Source organism: Macrobrachium rosenbergii, chromosome 29 (assembly GCF_040412425.1).
Source record: "Macrobrachium rosenbergii isolate ZJJX-2024 chromosome 29, ASM4041242v1, whole genome shotgun sequence".
NCBI lineage: Eukaryota > Metazoa > Arthropoda > Malacostraca > Decapoda > Palaemonidae > Macrobrachium > Macrobrachium rosenbergii.
In genome coordinates this window covers 26,649,701-26,666,364 of record NC_089769.1, presented here as the reverse complement: position 1 = coordinate 26,666,364, position 16,664 = coordinate 26,649,701, and the positions used below count along the sequence as shown (strand labels likewise).

Genomic DNA, 16,664 nt, shown 5'->3' with positions numbered 1-16,664 from the left:
ATGTGTTCCAAGTACCTGGTTATTACACAACTAATCACAGAATTCAAAAATTTACCTCACTTCAGCCAGATACCTGAACTCTCATAACAATAATAATTACGACTGGGTACTGTAAAGGTAACAGTGATCCTTTAAAATTTCATCAGTCACGTGAAAAATCAAACTAAGTTTATAAAAACAAGTGTGAGGTATCAACAATTAAACAAGAAATATACTAGAGTAAAAGGGCATCACTCCATCAAAAACTTTAACTGTTTCCCTGGTCTTAATTCACTTCAGCAAAACTAAAGGAACAAAACATGTTTATCACTTTGCCTTATGCACACAGTTAATCCTATTCACTGTTTTTACAAAAGCATTAAATATAAAAATTTATTTTTAAATTCAAAATTTATAATTAGAATTCACAATCTGAAAAAATTTACTATTACTTGTAAAAACACAAAATTTAATTAATTCTTGAACTAAATTATTAAACAAAACTACGTCACAAAACTTTAATTTATCAAGAAATTAAATTAATCAAGCAAAATTTCAACTATAAAGAATTAACTCAAGTTTTCAAAAGAAAATCTTAATGGAAATTAAATGAAGTATGCAATGTTAAATTATTAAAAAATATTTAAATTGCTAAGTAAATAAATGTTAAATCACCAATATATGAAATGTGAAAAATCAAGAGATTGCAAACACAATAACACACAAAAAATACACAAAAGATTTACCAGTAATAATGTCACTAAGGCAAAATTTCCCTAATATACATTATTATAGCAGGTAATATTCACTTTACCTTACACAAGCATGTGAAAACATTCGCAAAATCACTTGAAATGCAGCTGCTTTAGATTCACAAAACACACTTTTTTTGTATGGCGCCATTACCAAATATATACGCTTTTCCTACACTCAGATCTCAAAAGCTAAGTTTAATATCAGTGACCACAAATATTTTACGTTAAAATTTCTCTCTTTTGAAGAGAGAGAGAGAGAGAGGAAACCAACACTAACAGTCTCTGAAATCAGAATGAACAAACTTTAGGATTCCAGTAGGAAATGAAACAATCAGGTGACGTCATTAAGGTATTTTGGGAACGAGATACAAGAGAAAAATCTAGAAGAGGAAGATGGCGTAATCGATCAAGATGTGCTTTTACCCTCAAAAAGGTGTATGTGACTCAAACAAAAAAATCATATGGGATGCTATTAGAACAATACGTGACCAGAGCAATGCAATCTTAAACATGACGCAATTGCCATGTGCTTCAGTACAACACTTGTTCATATTTCTCAAAAGGTACATGTCTTACCAGAAAATCATATTGGATGCAATCAGAACAATATATGTAACATTGCGAAATCATTCGTCTTCTTCTCGTATGAAACAAAGCTTTTACAGAAATCTTAACATGACTCGATTGCTATTCCTGACCTGTCAACACGTGAATCAAAACAAAGTGCTCGCTTATCTTAACTGATGACAGTTGGCACATCTGGTCTAAAACTCTAATTTCTCTCTCCCGCTACTATGCTATTATCAAGAAAGATATCATTAATTCTAAATTACGCTGTTAAGTTATCTAAATCGCTAACTCTTTTGAGATCTGACATTACACCACACAAGATATTTCAACAATTATTATTATTACACATAACACATGATAAATAGAAGTGTAAATATATCAAAACTATAGGATGATATACATATTACAAGGCAAATCATCATGAATATATATATATATATATATATATATATATATATATATATATATACATATATATATATTTATACATATATATATGCATATATTTATATATATGTGTGTATTTTTATTATATATATATATATATATATATATATATATATATTAAATAAAAAGACTGCAATCCTTCCCGGTTTTCTTCATCTTTTTTTACACACAGTAATTGCTTGAATAAGTAAAGTTGCACAAGTTCAGTTTATAAGCTGATGAATGAACTTATTTAGATACTTAGGCGTTCTGGAAGGTAAAACTCTAATGGGTAACAGAACCGAAAATGAAAAATAACTTTATAAATCTCTCCTCTTCTGGTATAGGCGACATGGATTGACGAGAACCTTAGGAAGATGCAAGTGGATTTCTTCCTAACAAAATTCAGCCTGTCTATCAGTTTATGCCTGTAATTGATTGCCCATTCGTGTTTATACAATTATCACTGACAACTAGTAAAGAATTCGCTTCATGGACAAAGTGAGAACCGGGAAGTTGGTCTCTAAAAAAAGATATCTAAAATGAGATGAAGATAATGATGAATGCACAGATGGCAGAGAAAACATTTAAAAAGTAAATTTGAATACGCTTTGGAAGAAGTGGCTTTAGGCTCAGTTCATAGAGAAATTTGTAAGTCTGGGAACACAGAGAGAGGTGGAACTTGTAGAGCAGTGAAGCTAGAAAAAAGTGGGAAGCACGAAGATTCAAAGCAAGGAACAATATCTCGGGGGGAATATCCTCTTAAAGATGAAAGCTGCACTGGAAAAGTTAAGGCAGTCGGAAGGAACGCCTTTTAGCTGCTGAAATATTCATAATCACGAAATTCGTTGTAAAACCACTCACCCTTGTAAATATCCAATAAAAATTATATTTCTGCAGCATTCCTATTCCTCATGTGTGGAAAATAAAGTGCATCCTGCCCTCTAAAATCGGCCTTGGTCCATGTTTATTCCCTCATCTTGTTCATTAACTCACTTTGCTTATACGCATGTTTGTGGCCCTTCATAAATTCAGTTTCTTTAGGATAGAGGCTCCTGGGAAGAGCTGTCCTCTCTCTCTCTCTCTCTCTCTCTCTCTCTCTCTCTCTCTCTCTCTCTCTCTCTCTCTCTCTCTCTCTCTCTCTCAACAATAGTGTCGAATGGTACCATTATTAGGGAAACTTATTTTGTCGCTAAATTCGAAATTCTGTCTTTCTCTGTGTTTCCCAAACAACAGCTAGTAGTACCATTATTACTGAAACTCTTTTGTCTCGAGATTTCAAGTTTCTGTGAAGTTACTGCAGTGTTAACGACACCTTTCTGCAAATTCTAAACGTACCCAAGTGACTCTCGGAGTACATCATTGACCAGGAAATATTTATGGACATTTTGCTGGTGCTCTTGCACGCAGGTTTTTGGTTCTGGTATTTATTTTCCTTTTTTTTACACCTTGTCTATTTTTCCTATTTCCCTGGAATTTTAGGTCCTAGGTTTCGGTTCGAAATATATATATATATATATATATATATATATATATATATATATATATATATATATATATATATATATAATATATATATATATATATATATATATATATATATATATATATATATACATAATAGTGGATATGTGTGTATATATATATAATTATATAAATTTTGTCTCTTATATATTGATAACTTTTCATACTCGCAAATATTAATCCATAAAACGTCGCTTAATTTCGAATTCACTGAACCTTGGGAATGATTTGCATCTACGAGATTCGAACAGGGTCTTTTGTTTAGAGACTGATTATCGATCGATATGACCATTCAGCTGTCAACAGAGAAATAAGGTGATATATATGGCTTCATATCTGTAAAGATAAGAGACAAAGCTTTATAAACAAAATATAAATCCCACGCCTGGACAGGATTAAGACGTTGACACAGACAGATTAATACAGCATAAACGTTCATTAGGTACGGACAGCAGATCTCAGGTATTTTTATCCTCATAAATAACAATAATCACAGAATAAACTGGAGTATGTCTCGTATAATTTATAGCAGCAATTGTCGGTTCTAAAGCCAGATGGTGGAATCAGCTTTGATTAAACATGAATCTTTCAAGAGGCGCCTGGAATTCAGATATTACAGATAATCTTCCTCCAGCCAACGATTAAGAAGATTAAAGAGAAATTGCCAAGTGGAGTGGCGTAACGTTTGACCTATGGACCGCTTTTCTGTAACTTTTCTCATTCACTATTTGCCTGAGGAGAGAGACAGTTTGGTCTCTGAAATATAGCCTTTATTTTCTACATTTTGGCATTTTGATCCTTATATTTGATATATTTGATATATATGTATATATATATATATATATATATATATATATATATATATATATATATATATATATATATATATATATATATATATATATATATACATTATATATATATATATATATATATATATATATATATATATATTCCCCCATACATGGAAGGAAGATACTTATATATATCGAAAGGTTGGCATTGGATACATGGAAGGAAGATACTTACCTCTCTCATTGGATCTCTGGAGGACCTCTCTCTCTCTCTCTCTCTCTCTCTCTCTCTCTCTCTCTCTCTCTGCTGGGAAACTAAACTCCGTATAACAAATGTGTATGTAAATCAAACCGTGTTCTACAAAAATAGTTTATTCTGTGAACCTGACATATAGCAAGTTAAAAACATGATAAATAAGAAAAATGTTAAAAAGGAATGAAAATGATAAAGGAACATCTTCCCCAAAAAAAAATATTAATGGACACCAAAATTATAAATGGGATTCTTCCCCGTTTCAACTCCCAAACTTTGATTAGTCTCCATTGTGATTATGTGTCTTTTGTCACCAGTTCATTTTAGGTGGCTTTATGCCATGACTGATTATGGTTTCCACCCACTTCAAAACATCTGTAATGAACAAACCAATTCCCATTAAAATCAGAACTCATTCAGTTCATATCACACAGAAAGCATATCAGAAAGAAATAAAGACATAAACACTGTGAGTTAAGTATTGGAAATTAAACACTGGAAAAGTCTGTCATTTTCTAAGTTCAACATACCCTTGCAGCAAAAAGGGAATTGCAGTTCCTGAGCGTTCTAGCACGTCTTTCTGCTTTGGCTCTTCAGAAACAAATGTGTAACCCTTCACAAGAGTCCCTCGCACCTAGCGGTTTTCACAATGCACACGCGAATGCACACTTCCTTTGACACACCTAGAAATCTGATTAAAATAGGACAAAAGGTTCTAGAAGCTTCAATCCTGAACACGTGTCACTGACACCTGCTGTATTTCAAAGGTGACTGTGCAAAAGGTGCTGAATTAGCAGATGCCCTGGGTCACATACCTTCCACCTGCAAGATCGCTGACTATTGCAAGAGTTCGTGTATATCAGGCATGAACACAGATACACCTGCACTCATTATATATATAAAATAAATGGATGTATGTGTGTGTGTTCCACATATGCTCTAAAATGCATTGAGCATTCTCAACCAAACTTGGTGTACATATGACTTATCATCTGGGAAAGAACACTGTGGGCGTAAGACATCACTGGCACCACGGGGGGAAGGGGATGAAATGTAAAAATTACAGAAAACAACAGATATTAGTGTCTAATCTATAGTTTTCGAGGTCGCTGAGTTGAATAGTGACACTCCCGATGCCATTCAAGTTCAGCCCTGATAGGAAGGGGTGTGTGAGAAGGGGGTGGGAAGGTGGTTACATGCTTAAACCAGAACATCTAAAATTAAGAGGAGATGGAGGTACAGAACATGTTAGCTACATGATGCTGAAGAGTTGTTGCAGTTTAGCAGCCTCACTATCGAGCAAGTGCGTGAGTTCATACAGGAGATGTGATTATAACAGTATATGACTAAAGGTCGACTCGATGTTAATGAGGTATATATTTAAATATAAGCTGTGAATATTTCCTCTGTTGAGGATTCATGCTTGATTCAGCAGCTAAGGAATTCAAGTGATTGTTAGCTTGTTTTGGTTTTTCTTTTTTCATATATATATATATATATATATATATATATATATATATATATATATATATATATATATATATATATATATATATATATCAGTTGTAATGGCCACAATGCCCTCTTGACTTCTCGAATTCTTTGCGGTTTTTTTTGGATACACTTGTCACTATAAAGCCTTAAGATCCAAGATACTGGTCAGGTTGGCAACGTGACCTCGTTATAATTATGGAACATAGGTTCGTTCACCGCTATCGGACATCATAATTTCCTCATATTTCTTGCCCTTGGATCTTAAGGCTTTGTAGTGACAAGCGTATCTATAAAAGTGCAAAGAATTCGAGAAGTTAAGAGGGAAATGTGGCTATTACAATGGCATATATACCTGGTAAAAAGTGACCAGTAGATTCTACATATATATTTATATATGTATATAATATAATATATATATATGTATATATATATATATATATATATATATATATATATATGTATGTATGTATGTATGTATGTATGTATGTATGTATGTATGTATGTATATACATAATATATATTTATTTATTTATATACATACACGGTGGGGGGGGAGATCATCCCTTTCTTTAGGAATATAAGTGCGTGGTAGAAACTGAAGAAAATAAAAGAAGAAAAGGAAGAAGAAACTCTAGCCGACTGAAAACAGCGAAAACTTTTACTTTAACAACATTGAATGTCTTTGTTAATGTTCTGGCTCTTTTGGTCACTTTTTAAACTCCAGGGATAGATCTTTAAAGCCTTTTGTCTTTCTTTTAAGTTATTCTCTTGGAAGATTTCACGCAAATGGATTCCTGCAATACACAGGCGCCTTACAATGTGTCTTCATGTATTTTTACCTTGGATTTTGTTGGATCCGTTTTCTTCTGTCCTTGTGATCATGTGTAGTTTCTTACATATTCAAGTTTTATTTTGCTCAACTTAAAAATCTACGACTATTCTTTTATATTGTTTTCAAATTTGCTTTTAATCTCACTGCTTATTTCCCGTTTTCCTTTTCTGTGGTCTTGACTTTTTTATTTTGACCCTATTGGTGTATTTTCTGTAACCGTTCAGTGCTCTCACAAAAAAATGTTTCCTTGATGTGAAGTCGATAATTTTTTTAGAGCACTTTTTCCTTTTTCACTTTAAAAGCTGACTTTCCTCTTAACATTTACTTATAACGTGAATACTTGAGAAATGCAAATGTAAATTATCCTGTAAACAGGTTATGAAGAAGCATAAGGAAAAATCTGACACAATAAATCGGACCGTTAAAATTTCCTTAGTGAATTCATAGGGATCTGAGATCATCACGGTGGGTTCTGCATATCTGTTTTTGGCAATAATAAAAATAGTAGAAAAGAGAAGATTGGATATTGTTTGTAAAGTGAATAGTTATTGTTATTTTCCTTTTTCATGAAGGCCTAATATTTTTATAACATTGATATGATACAGATCAGCTAATACAGATATATTTATATGTATGAAATATATATCTATCTATATGTATATATATATATATATATATATATATATATATATATATATATATATATATATATATATATATATATATATATATTAGGCCATTAACTGAAACAAAGAAGTGCAAGATCCTTCGGCTCTATGTGAATGCATTAAATAAATCGAAAGAGTTTTCACTCCGTTGTAGTCATATACTCTGTTTATATTTTATATAACTTTTTAATTATTAAAATATACGCTTTATATATATATATATATATATATATATATATATATATATATATATATATATATATATATATGTGTGTGTGTGTGTGTGTGTGTGTGGGTGGGTGGGTGTGTGTGTTTGCCGCATTTTCCTGAGTGCTTTCCAGCTCTATTTGCTTGTAGACTACTTCACCTTCCTCTTTTTAATCTTCCATCCACATTTCCTTCCCTTTTACCTCAACATCATTCTTTCAATCAATTGCTTTGGAGCCATCGCCTTCCTCTCCAGGTCATGCACAACTTTGCCCCCAGTCATCATTCCTCTCCTCCATCACCTTACCCCTTGATCTGTTGGCCTCTAAAACCAAACGATTCCATTCTTCTCCCGGCATCTTTGTCACTGCTGGTCATCCAGAAACTTCATCCCTCCCATACATCCGGGGCAAGATATTTGTTGCAATACCTTCCCTGGCGACAATTATCTATCTTCCGTCTGGGTTCTCAGAGCGAGATACGACGCCATAACGTTTAACGGTCGTGGTGTTGCACGGGCTCGAAGTTTTAGTTTCTTTACCAGTGACAGTTGTCACTTCCAAAGACTTCTCTCATCGAGTAAGGAAAGTTATGTTGCGATTAGTTAAACTCCGAAAACACGAACATTTTTTGAGGTCCTTAATTTAAGGAACGCCATAACATTCACAAGCGTTATAACGTCATAAATTCCACTGAAAGACAAAACTATTGCTTTGCTATTTTCTTTTTCTTTCTTTCTTTTTTTCTTACTTTTCTACCGTAACGTTTTGTCATTCAACGATTTTTGGGCTCTTGCTTAACCTGCTTTGATTTAAATCTCAATTGTTTTTTGAGGACGTGGTTTTCTCTCCCTATCCAATTATTATCCTTTTCTTTTCAGTCACCCATTCATTGCTTTCATTATTGTCACATCTCAGCATCACTTAACCAAACATTTGGCAGTGAAAGATGAGTAGAATAGTTAATGTAAGAGAATGGCTGATGTATTTGAGTTATAAGTTGAAATCAATTATTGGGTTAGCATTGTGAAAATTTCTTCACGTTAAGATTCAGCTATGGTCTTGGAACTGGAAAATATGTGTGAAATTTAATTAATAAGGAAAAATTTTTTCGTTTTATTAAATTACAATTACAGTGTCTATGAAGCTGTGATTTCTTGTTCTTGTGGTGGGTGCTGCTTTCCTGATGCAACTTCGGAATTTTCAGGTGAAGTGTTTAGCTTCATACTCTGTACTTTACATTGTATAGCATTCTGAAAATTTCGTTCTTTTCCTTGTTATTATTATTATTATTATTATTATTATTATTATTATTATTATTATTATTATTATTATTATTATTATTATTTACTAAGTCGAAAACATTCATTGTTAATATGGCAGGATCGAGTTTTTTTAAGCTTACTTTACCTAATATGATTTTGGTAGAGCGTACTCTCTTTGTGAACAAAATCACGAGCGTGAAATATGTCTCGAAAAGAAATGAGACAGATTCGGCTTATTTTAGTTATAAGTATGTTAGTTTTAAAAACTTTGTTAATTTAAGGAAGTATGACGAAATTCTAGACACTGTTATCCTTCCTTTTTCATTTTTCTGAATAATATTATTCCACTGACATTTCATGTCATTTTCAATAATTACCCTCTAAAGTTAAGTTATACCTGACACACATGTTCTTAAGACTTTAAATATATATATATATATATATATATATATATATATATATATATATATATATATATATATATATATATATATATATATTTATATATATAATATATAATATATATATATGTATATGTATGTATATATATACATATATTTAAATAAATTTATTTATCTGCAGTTGGTCGTGAATCCTCATGGTCATCGCTGGAGAGGGCTTTCCGGTGTTGAATAATTGGTAGGAATGACTCAAATGTTCATCGAAAAAACTGAACCATTTCCAGGACAATGACTTTATAATAATTCACTATAAATTCCGTAACTCGTTTAAATTAACCAAACAACCTCATTCATTTATATTTGAAGACTGTGAAGAGAGCTGTGTAGAAAGATAATTTACCCACTCATTCAACGGGTGACTGATGCAGTACGTGGAAGAGAATTTAATTAAATGTATTTGTTGTCCTGCTTTCTTTTAAATGTTCTATTGCTCGTGCTTGATCAGTGTTCTGTAACCTATCCCAAAACAAGGACATCACATGAATGTTAATGTAGGTATTATTCATTGAAAATTCTGAACCGTTTCGGAACAAGATTTTCAATGATCACTCGACTAGTTGAAACTGTTAAGCCTACCACTTTACTTCACTTGATGCCGAAGGAAAGTGGTGTTCACTTCATATTTCATGGGAAAAAGTATTAAGTCGTTTATTTCTGAAACGTTTACTAAAATTAATCAGATGAATTTAAATAAACCCGTTTTTTTCTTTTGTTTACTGCAATAATCTTTTATTACTTTATATGACAGTAAACGCATTCGGCAATCGTTACCGTATTCAGCAAAAAACCTCACGACTATATTTTTGTTAGTAGATCAAGCACTGTTTACGGACTAATGAATTCTTTAAATTCCTATTTTCCTATAAATTATGCTCCTCTTATTAAAGTCCATTTCGTTATTTTACTTGTTTTCCGTCATTATATTTCTCTCCTTTTCATACAACTGGGAAATTCTTATATGACTTTTTCCCGTTCATTTCTTCTATCAGAAATTTATCTCTCCTAGATATTTATATTTAATTTCTCTTCCTGTCCATTTGTTACACTAGTTTCAAACTTTTTTCATTCATTCACATTCAGCATCAGCACTTCACTTCCGTAAAGTAGTTTGGGTTAACTTAGCCTCCATGCTTTTCGGCTTTGGCTAATCAGTATTATTATTATTATTATTATTATTATTATTATTATTATTATTATTATTATTTCGGAAGGAGACCCCTCTCTCAAACAAATTTCATTGAACAGTATGGCCGTCTGGATGCCCATTAGCTGGTAGTGTAGTTTTTCAATCTCTCAAATGAGTTTCTTTGTAGCAGAAGGCAAATCATACAGTAGCTGTTCAAACTTCATTTATTCCTTAACTTTCAGTAGAGCTTTCTACCATACTCTAAAGGCGAATGAAGCCAAGGTCACATCTGTGCCATATTTATGCCCACAAGCGGGCTTACAAAAACTTTCTTTGGCGATTTTTCATTGGTTGTCAAAGCTGGGGGACCTGGGGGGTTTGCTTCTTTTGGCTGGGAGCAGAATGACTCATCTGGGAGAGTCCAGCCCACCAGTGTAGCCCAGGAGTTCTGGTCATACGGCACACTGTCTGAGTTGTTATCCCAGTGGCATGCCTTGCCGTTCTCCTGACAGTGATAGGGGGGAGAAGTAGGGTTTCCTGGGTAACATTCAGCAATGATTTCTGTTGGAAGATGGTGAGGACCTCCTTATATCAGAGGCAGCGATGGTCATTGTCGCCATCCAGGATTTTCTCACTCCTTATCATCTACTGGCCTTTGGGGACATTACCATGTTCCCCGATGTAGTGCTGATATACTGCCAGGTGAACGGCGATCTTCTTGAAAAGTCGAGTCGTAGTCATACTGATGTACGAGCGGCAGCATCCATTCTCAGGACACGATATTTGGTAAACCACGCCTTTCCTCTTATTAGGATCATCGCTAGCGATGGGGCTATGCCTCATGAGGTACTGGGCAGTCTTCAGACCCTTGTAGTATATTGTAAGTTCGACTTTTTTGTCTGCATTGGTGGATTTTTACTTGGGCGCCTGTGATGTTCTTCAGGGCCGCCTCTGTAGAACCGTCTAATGGTCGTCTCTCACTCGTAAGGGCATGGTTTTCATGATGATACCACCTGTCCTGCAATTCTCATTGCCCTGCGACCCGACTGTAAGAATGTCTGTTATCCATCAGGGTTTGGGAGGTGTGTTTGAGCTCACCAGAAGTGGTAATCCAAGAAGAACGCTGTGAGAGGTTATGATGAACGTAGGCATTCATGGCCAAGGGTTTAAATTTTCTCTCGATATTCACTATTGCCATTGTCGGTGGGCTTACGATGGACCTGCCTGTAAAAACTTTGAGGAGTCCTTTCGACATGGACATCCAAAAAGGAAAGGATGCCATCCACACTTCTCTCCCACATGAAGCAGAGAAGCGATTCCTCCTCAAATGTGTGCCTGAGTGTCTCCAGTTCATTTTTGTTGGCGACGTTGATGAAGGTGTCATCGACATACCAAACGTGTACAGCTGGTCTGGATATCCTGCTGAAGACACGCGGCTCAACAACCCCCGTATAAGAGTTGGCAAACAGTACACCAAGAGGAGAATCCATGTCTACGCCATCAATCTGCGTCCACATTTGCCTTAGTTGACTGATGAATGGGGCCCCCTTAATGCAGATCTCGAGCAGGCACCATAGTGATACTTCTGGGGAGTTCAATGTCGGGGTGGAATCGTCTATGTAGACCCTTTCAGGGATCATGTATATCGTTTCTTCTGGAAGAAAACCATCTTTGAGGCAAACTTCACTGAAAAGAATGGAACTCTGTACGACATTAAGCTTATATTTTGCCTTCTCAGCTTGTTGTCTAAGTTTCTTCTTTACATCAGATAAATTATAAAGCAGCTGTCCAAAGTTCACTTATTAGTCAGGCATTTCGATAGGCCTTGCTACCATTGAAAGGAGTGAATAGCACCAGGGGTATATGCAGGGAAGGTCGACCTTATGATGTGTTATAAGGATTGGAGGAATGCCCAGTACCTCATGAAGAGCAACCCCTTCATCAGCAGCGATCCCATGAAGAGGAGAGGAGTGGTCTACCGATTATTATGCCTAGAGTATGGGTGCCACCATTCTCACATTGGTATTACAATGACTCGCCTCTCTAAGAGGATCACCATCCATCCGCATGAAGGAAGGTGTACTAACACTGCAAGAGGGAACACGACAATGCTCCACAATGCCAGCAGATTGTTGTAAGGAATACCAGAATCATCGACAGCGACATGGACTACCACTGCCTCCAATGCAAGGAGGCCCTCGCCATTCTGCGGTGGAAATTACACTAAATGTTACTCAGGAAACCATCCTCCTGCCTCCTAGGACCACAACCTCTACAGGAAAAAGTTTATGGTAAAAAATAAATTATAATATATATGTATGTATGTATATATACATATATATTTATATATATATATATATATATATATATATATATATATATATATATATATATATATATATATATATATATATATATATATATATATATATATATATATATATATATTATATCATTCATTTTTATATTTTATTCATTTCATTGGATTGTCAAACTTTACGTTATTTTGAATGTCATGAAGTTATTTTTTAATATTTATGATTTTATGAGGGACACTGTCTCACACGATTTCCAGGTTTTCATGCTTATGGGCGCTGCAGATTATTCCCGTGTTAAAGTTCATTTTCCCTTACAAATCAGTGACTTTTGATAACTGTTTTCAGAGTAACGATCTGGTGGCACCCCCAGAGAAAAAAATTATTTTCACTTCTAGTATAGTTTCCCTGGAAACCACGGTTGTTAAACTTTTATTACTTTATTTGTGTACTGTGAAGCGTTTAATATTTTTTTAATGCACCTATCATTGTATCTTGTTTTATGTGCTAATTACCATAAATCTGAAATTTATCAGACTTTGTAAGAACTCACATTTCAAAACCGCTGTTATATTAATATATTCCAGATGACATAGTAATATACTGGATAATTTTATAATCTTTGAATACTGTTCGTAATCATTTCTAATTCTAAGCATCCATTCCACAACAGAATCCTCCAAGAGCGACGTTCCCTTCGATTATAAGAACGACTGGGGTCAGCGCTTCGAAAAGATCGCTCAGATTTATGGAAGAGAATCGGACCAAGAAGAAGACAGCGAGTACGAATTCCCAGATTTCCCAAAGGAGAAGAAGAAGAAGATGGCTCCCACACCAGCAACGCCCAGCATCAGTGCTAAGGCCAAGAAGCGTTCCGTCAGTTTCGCACCGAATGAAACTACGAACTGCTACACTCTCTCTGCTCCTCTGAAGAAGAAGAGCGTCACTGGTTCTCCTTCTTCGACTCCCTCCTCGCCTCGACTTGCGAGAAACGTTGGGAGTCCGTTGATGCAAAGGGAGTGTCGGGAGCCAGTGACATCTGTCTTGAAAGGTCCTTCTAAAAGTATTGTCAAGCTGGACACTGCTGAAGACGATGGTCAAAAACCAAAGCTGTCGAAGGAGTGTCGTGAAACTATCAGCAGGTCGACCATCACCAGACCGAAATGCAGGGAGACGCGGTGCTGATTTAGTAACAACAGTATGGACAGTTTTTTTCCATTGTAATCTATTCTTTGATACTCTTCTCAGCTCAATAACGCTCTGGTGAAATGTGTTTATAAGTTCTTTTAAGCTGTTAATGAATAATTGAATGGTATGTAAAACGTGTCTTCTAGTCCACAGCATTTAAAAGACAGAGAATGCTTTAACCATATTTTTTCTCTAAGTACCGTTAAAAAACCAAATATTGCTGTCTGTCATTCAGTGAATGGTTGATGCAGTACATGAAAAAGAATTTAATTGCTGACAGGTGTCCTTCTTTTTTTATTAATACTTCATCTTAATCTCTTCCTTGACTTGCCTTCTATGGGCCATGTCACAAACATGAACATCGCATGAACGTTAAAAGCATATAAAATGATCACTTGTCCCTGCAATGACTGACAAAGTCCGCGAAAGCATGTGCTTGAACATATTTAAGATATGCTTGCTATTGTGCACCGGAACATTAATACGAGTCTTTTGCCATCGCACTGGAACATTTATGTAATCGTAAGCGGTCATAGCGGAGCATGTGTTCTGGAAACGCAGAAATGTTGAATGTATTATACGATGGCATTAATTCTGTAACATATTTATGTTACTGGAATACTGAATAAATTGCCTTTTTAAGCTGCAATGGAATACTGGAACATTGACCAAACTTCATATTCTAATGTACTAGAATTTATATTAAACTATCGTACTGATAAGTTTATAATGGTCCGGGGTAATAAGTATAAAATTACAGTATTCCATATTTTAACACTAACTGGTCACATTCACCAGGTCTGTGTAAGTACAATGGCCCTACACAGTAACTGCAATATTCAAAAATGCTCCATATATTAACTGTAATTGCATTTAAATATGTATATCATGCTTACTTTTTTGGTGTGGCTCAGGTAGAAATCTGATTCATTGTTTACTGCAGCTTCAGTGAAAACATTGAGTGCGTGCCCTCCGTGCCTACAGAGTAACTTTAAAGATACGCAACCGTTACAGAGGAACAATTTAAGCCTGCTCTTGTGATGGCTGAGGAGCCCAAAAAAGAACCTCCAGCAGTTACGGGGGAGTGAATTGAAAGTACACCATGACTCTCTAGACAACTGATGAATCCACAAAATAATCTAGTGTAACTATGGCGAAGCAATCGAGGTGGAAGTAACGGTAATGTTTTGAGGCATTTCTTGTGTGACTGAGGGTTACTGGAAAATGTTTGCTTCATGTACAGAGGCGTAATTGATGTCTATGACTACAAAGCAGTATTGAAAGCGGACTACTTTGCCATAGTCTCTAGTGAAATTGCATAAGTTAGTGAATTTAAAGAGGAAATCCACGATCATTATTTCTGTCAACAACATTCAAAATCTATACCGAGGACTTAGGAAAGTGTCATCCTCTAATAAATGAAGAGGACTAAGCAGGCCATCGAAAGCGCTCTCTAAAGAATTACATACGAGTATATCAGGACCACCCAACCCCGCACCCTCACCGTTCCCCCATGTAGATTTCGCTCCTTATTGCATTGCCCATAATACCATGAGAAGTTTAAGGTAGGGTACTGTGACTACTTATAGTTTTAAAGTAAAGCATTTTGGGTGGAAATCTTCAACCATACCTGCTGAAACGGCATAGAATAATTACGATGACTTGACAAAGGGAAGTGTGGCCCAGTTAAAGTTTGCGCTTCTTTCAGTGTGAGATAACTTAATTCTTAAGAAGCTGCACTAGTTTCATCCCAGTATGAAGCAAGATTTTGATGTGCAAGCTCACTTGCTAATGAAATTCAGCTCTACGCCTGTGGAGAGGAGTTAGAAATTACTAACGGTCTGTTAAGACCTTGACAGCAAGTAAGGTATCTGTAATTGCATAACTTTGTTTTACAGGTAAGGATAAAAAAGTGAATTATGGTCAGGGTAAACTAATATTAAACTTTCTTCCTCAATGTCCTTTCCCCCATTTACGCTGGGTTCAATATGTATGTATGTATGTATATGCATGCGTGTGTGTGTGTATGTGTGTGTGCGTAAAGTCATCTAGTCACTTTTACCAGATATAGATGTGCTTTTGATAGCCACAGTGACCTCTTAACTCCTCGATTTCCTCACATTATCCAGATATGCTCATCACAGCAAAACCTTCATTAGATTCCAAAGCTTTGCAGTGACAAGCATATCCAAAGGGCTTAAGATAATCTAAAAGTGAAGAAGTTTCTGTAGCTATTACAAATATATTGAAAATATACATGTTTGTATATATATACATATGCATCCCTATGCATATATATATATACTGTATACATATATATATATATATATATATATATATATATACTGTTATATATATATATATATATATATATATATATATATATATATATATATGGATGTATGTATGTATTCGTATATATGTCCATATATATATATATATATATATATATATATATATATATATATATATATATATATATATATATATATATATATATATATATTATATATATACATACATATATATGTATATATACACATATATGTATGTATAATGTATGTATGCATGTATGCACATATACTGTATGTATACTGTATATGTCCTTCTACACTGCCTTGATATCTTCCTTCATGTACTCTTCTTTAAAAACAGATTTGAAGACTTCAAATAGATAAATAAATAACATTTTAATCTTAAATGCATCTTTACCCTTAAAATTTGTCAATGATGCTGTGTATATCATGAAACATTTCGAATAACTTAAAATTTTGGAAACTGAATTATTACGTTACGAAACACAAAGGG

General features: G+C 34.4%; 1 protein-coding gene across 1 annotated transcript in view; it reads left to right on the top strand.

Annotated features, from left to right (window-relative positions):
- Positions 1 to 16,131, top strand: part of LOC136854441 (DE-cadherin-like) — a 164,846-nt gene extending 148,715 nt beyond the window's left edge. The window contains 1 exon segment of the mRNA XM_067130734.1: positions 13,342 to 16,131. Coding sequence (XP_066986835.1) covers positions 13,342 to 13,853 — 512 coding nt within the window. The 3' untranslated portion in view covers positions 13,854 to 16,131.
- Positions 16,132 to 16,664: the final 533 nt, after the last annotated feature.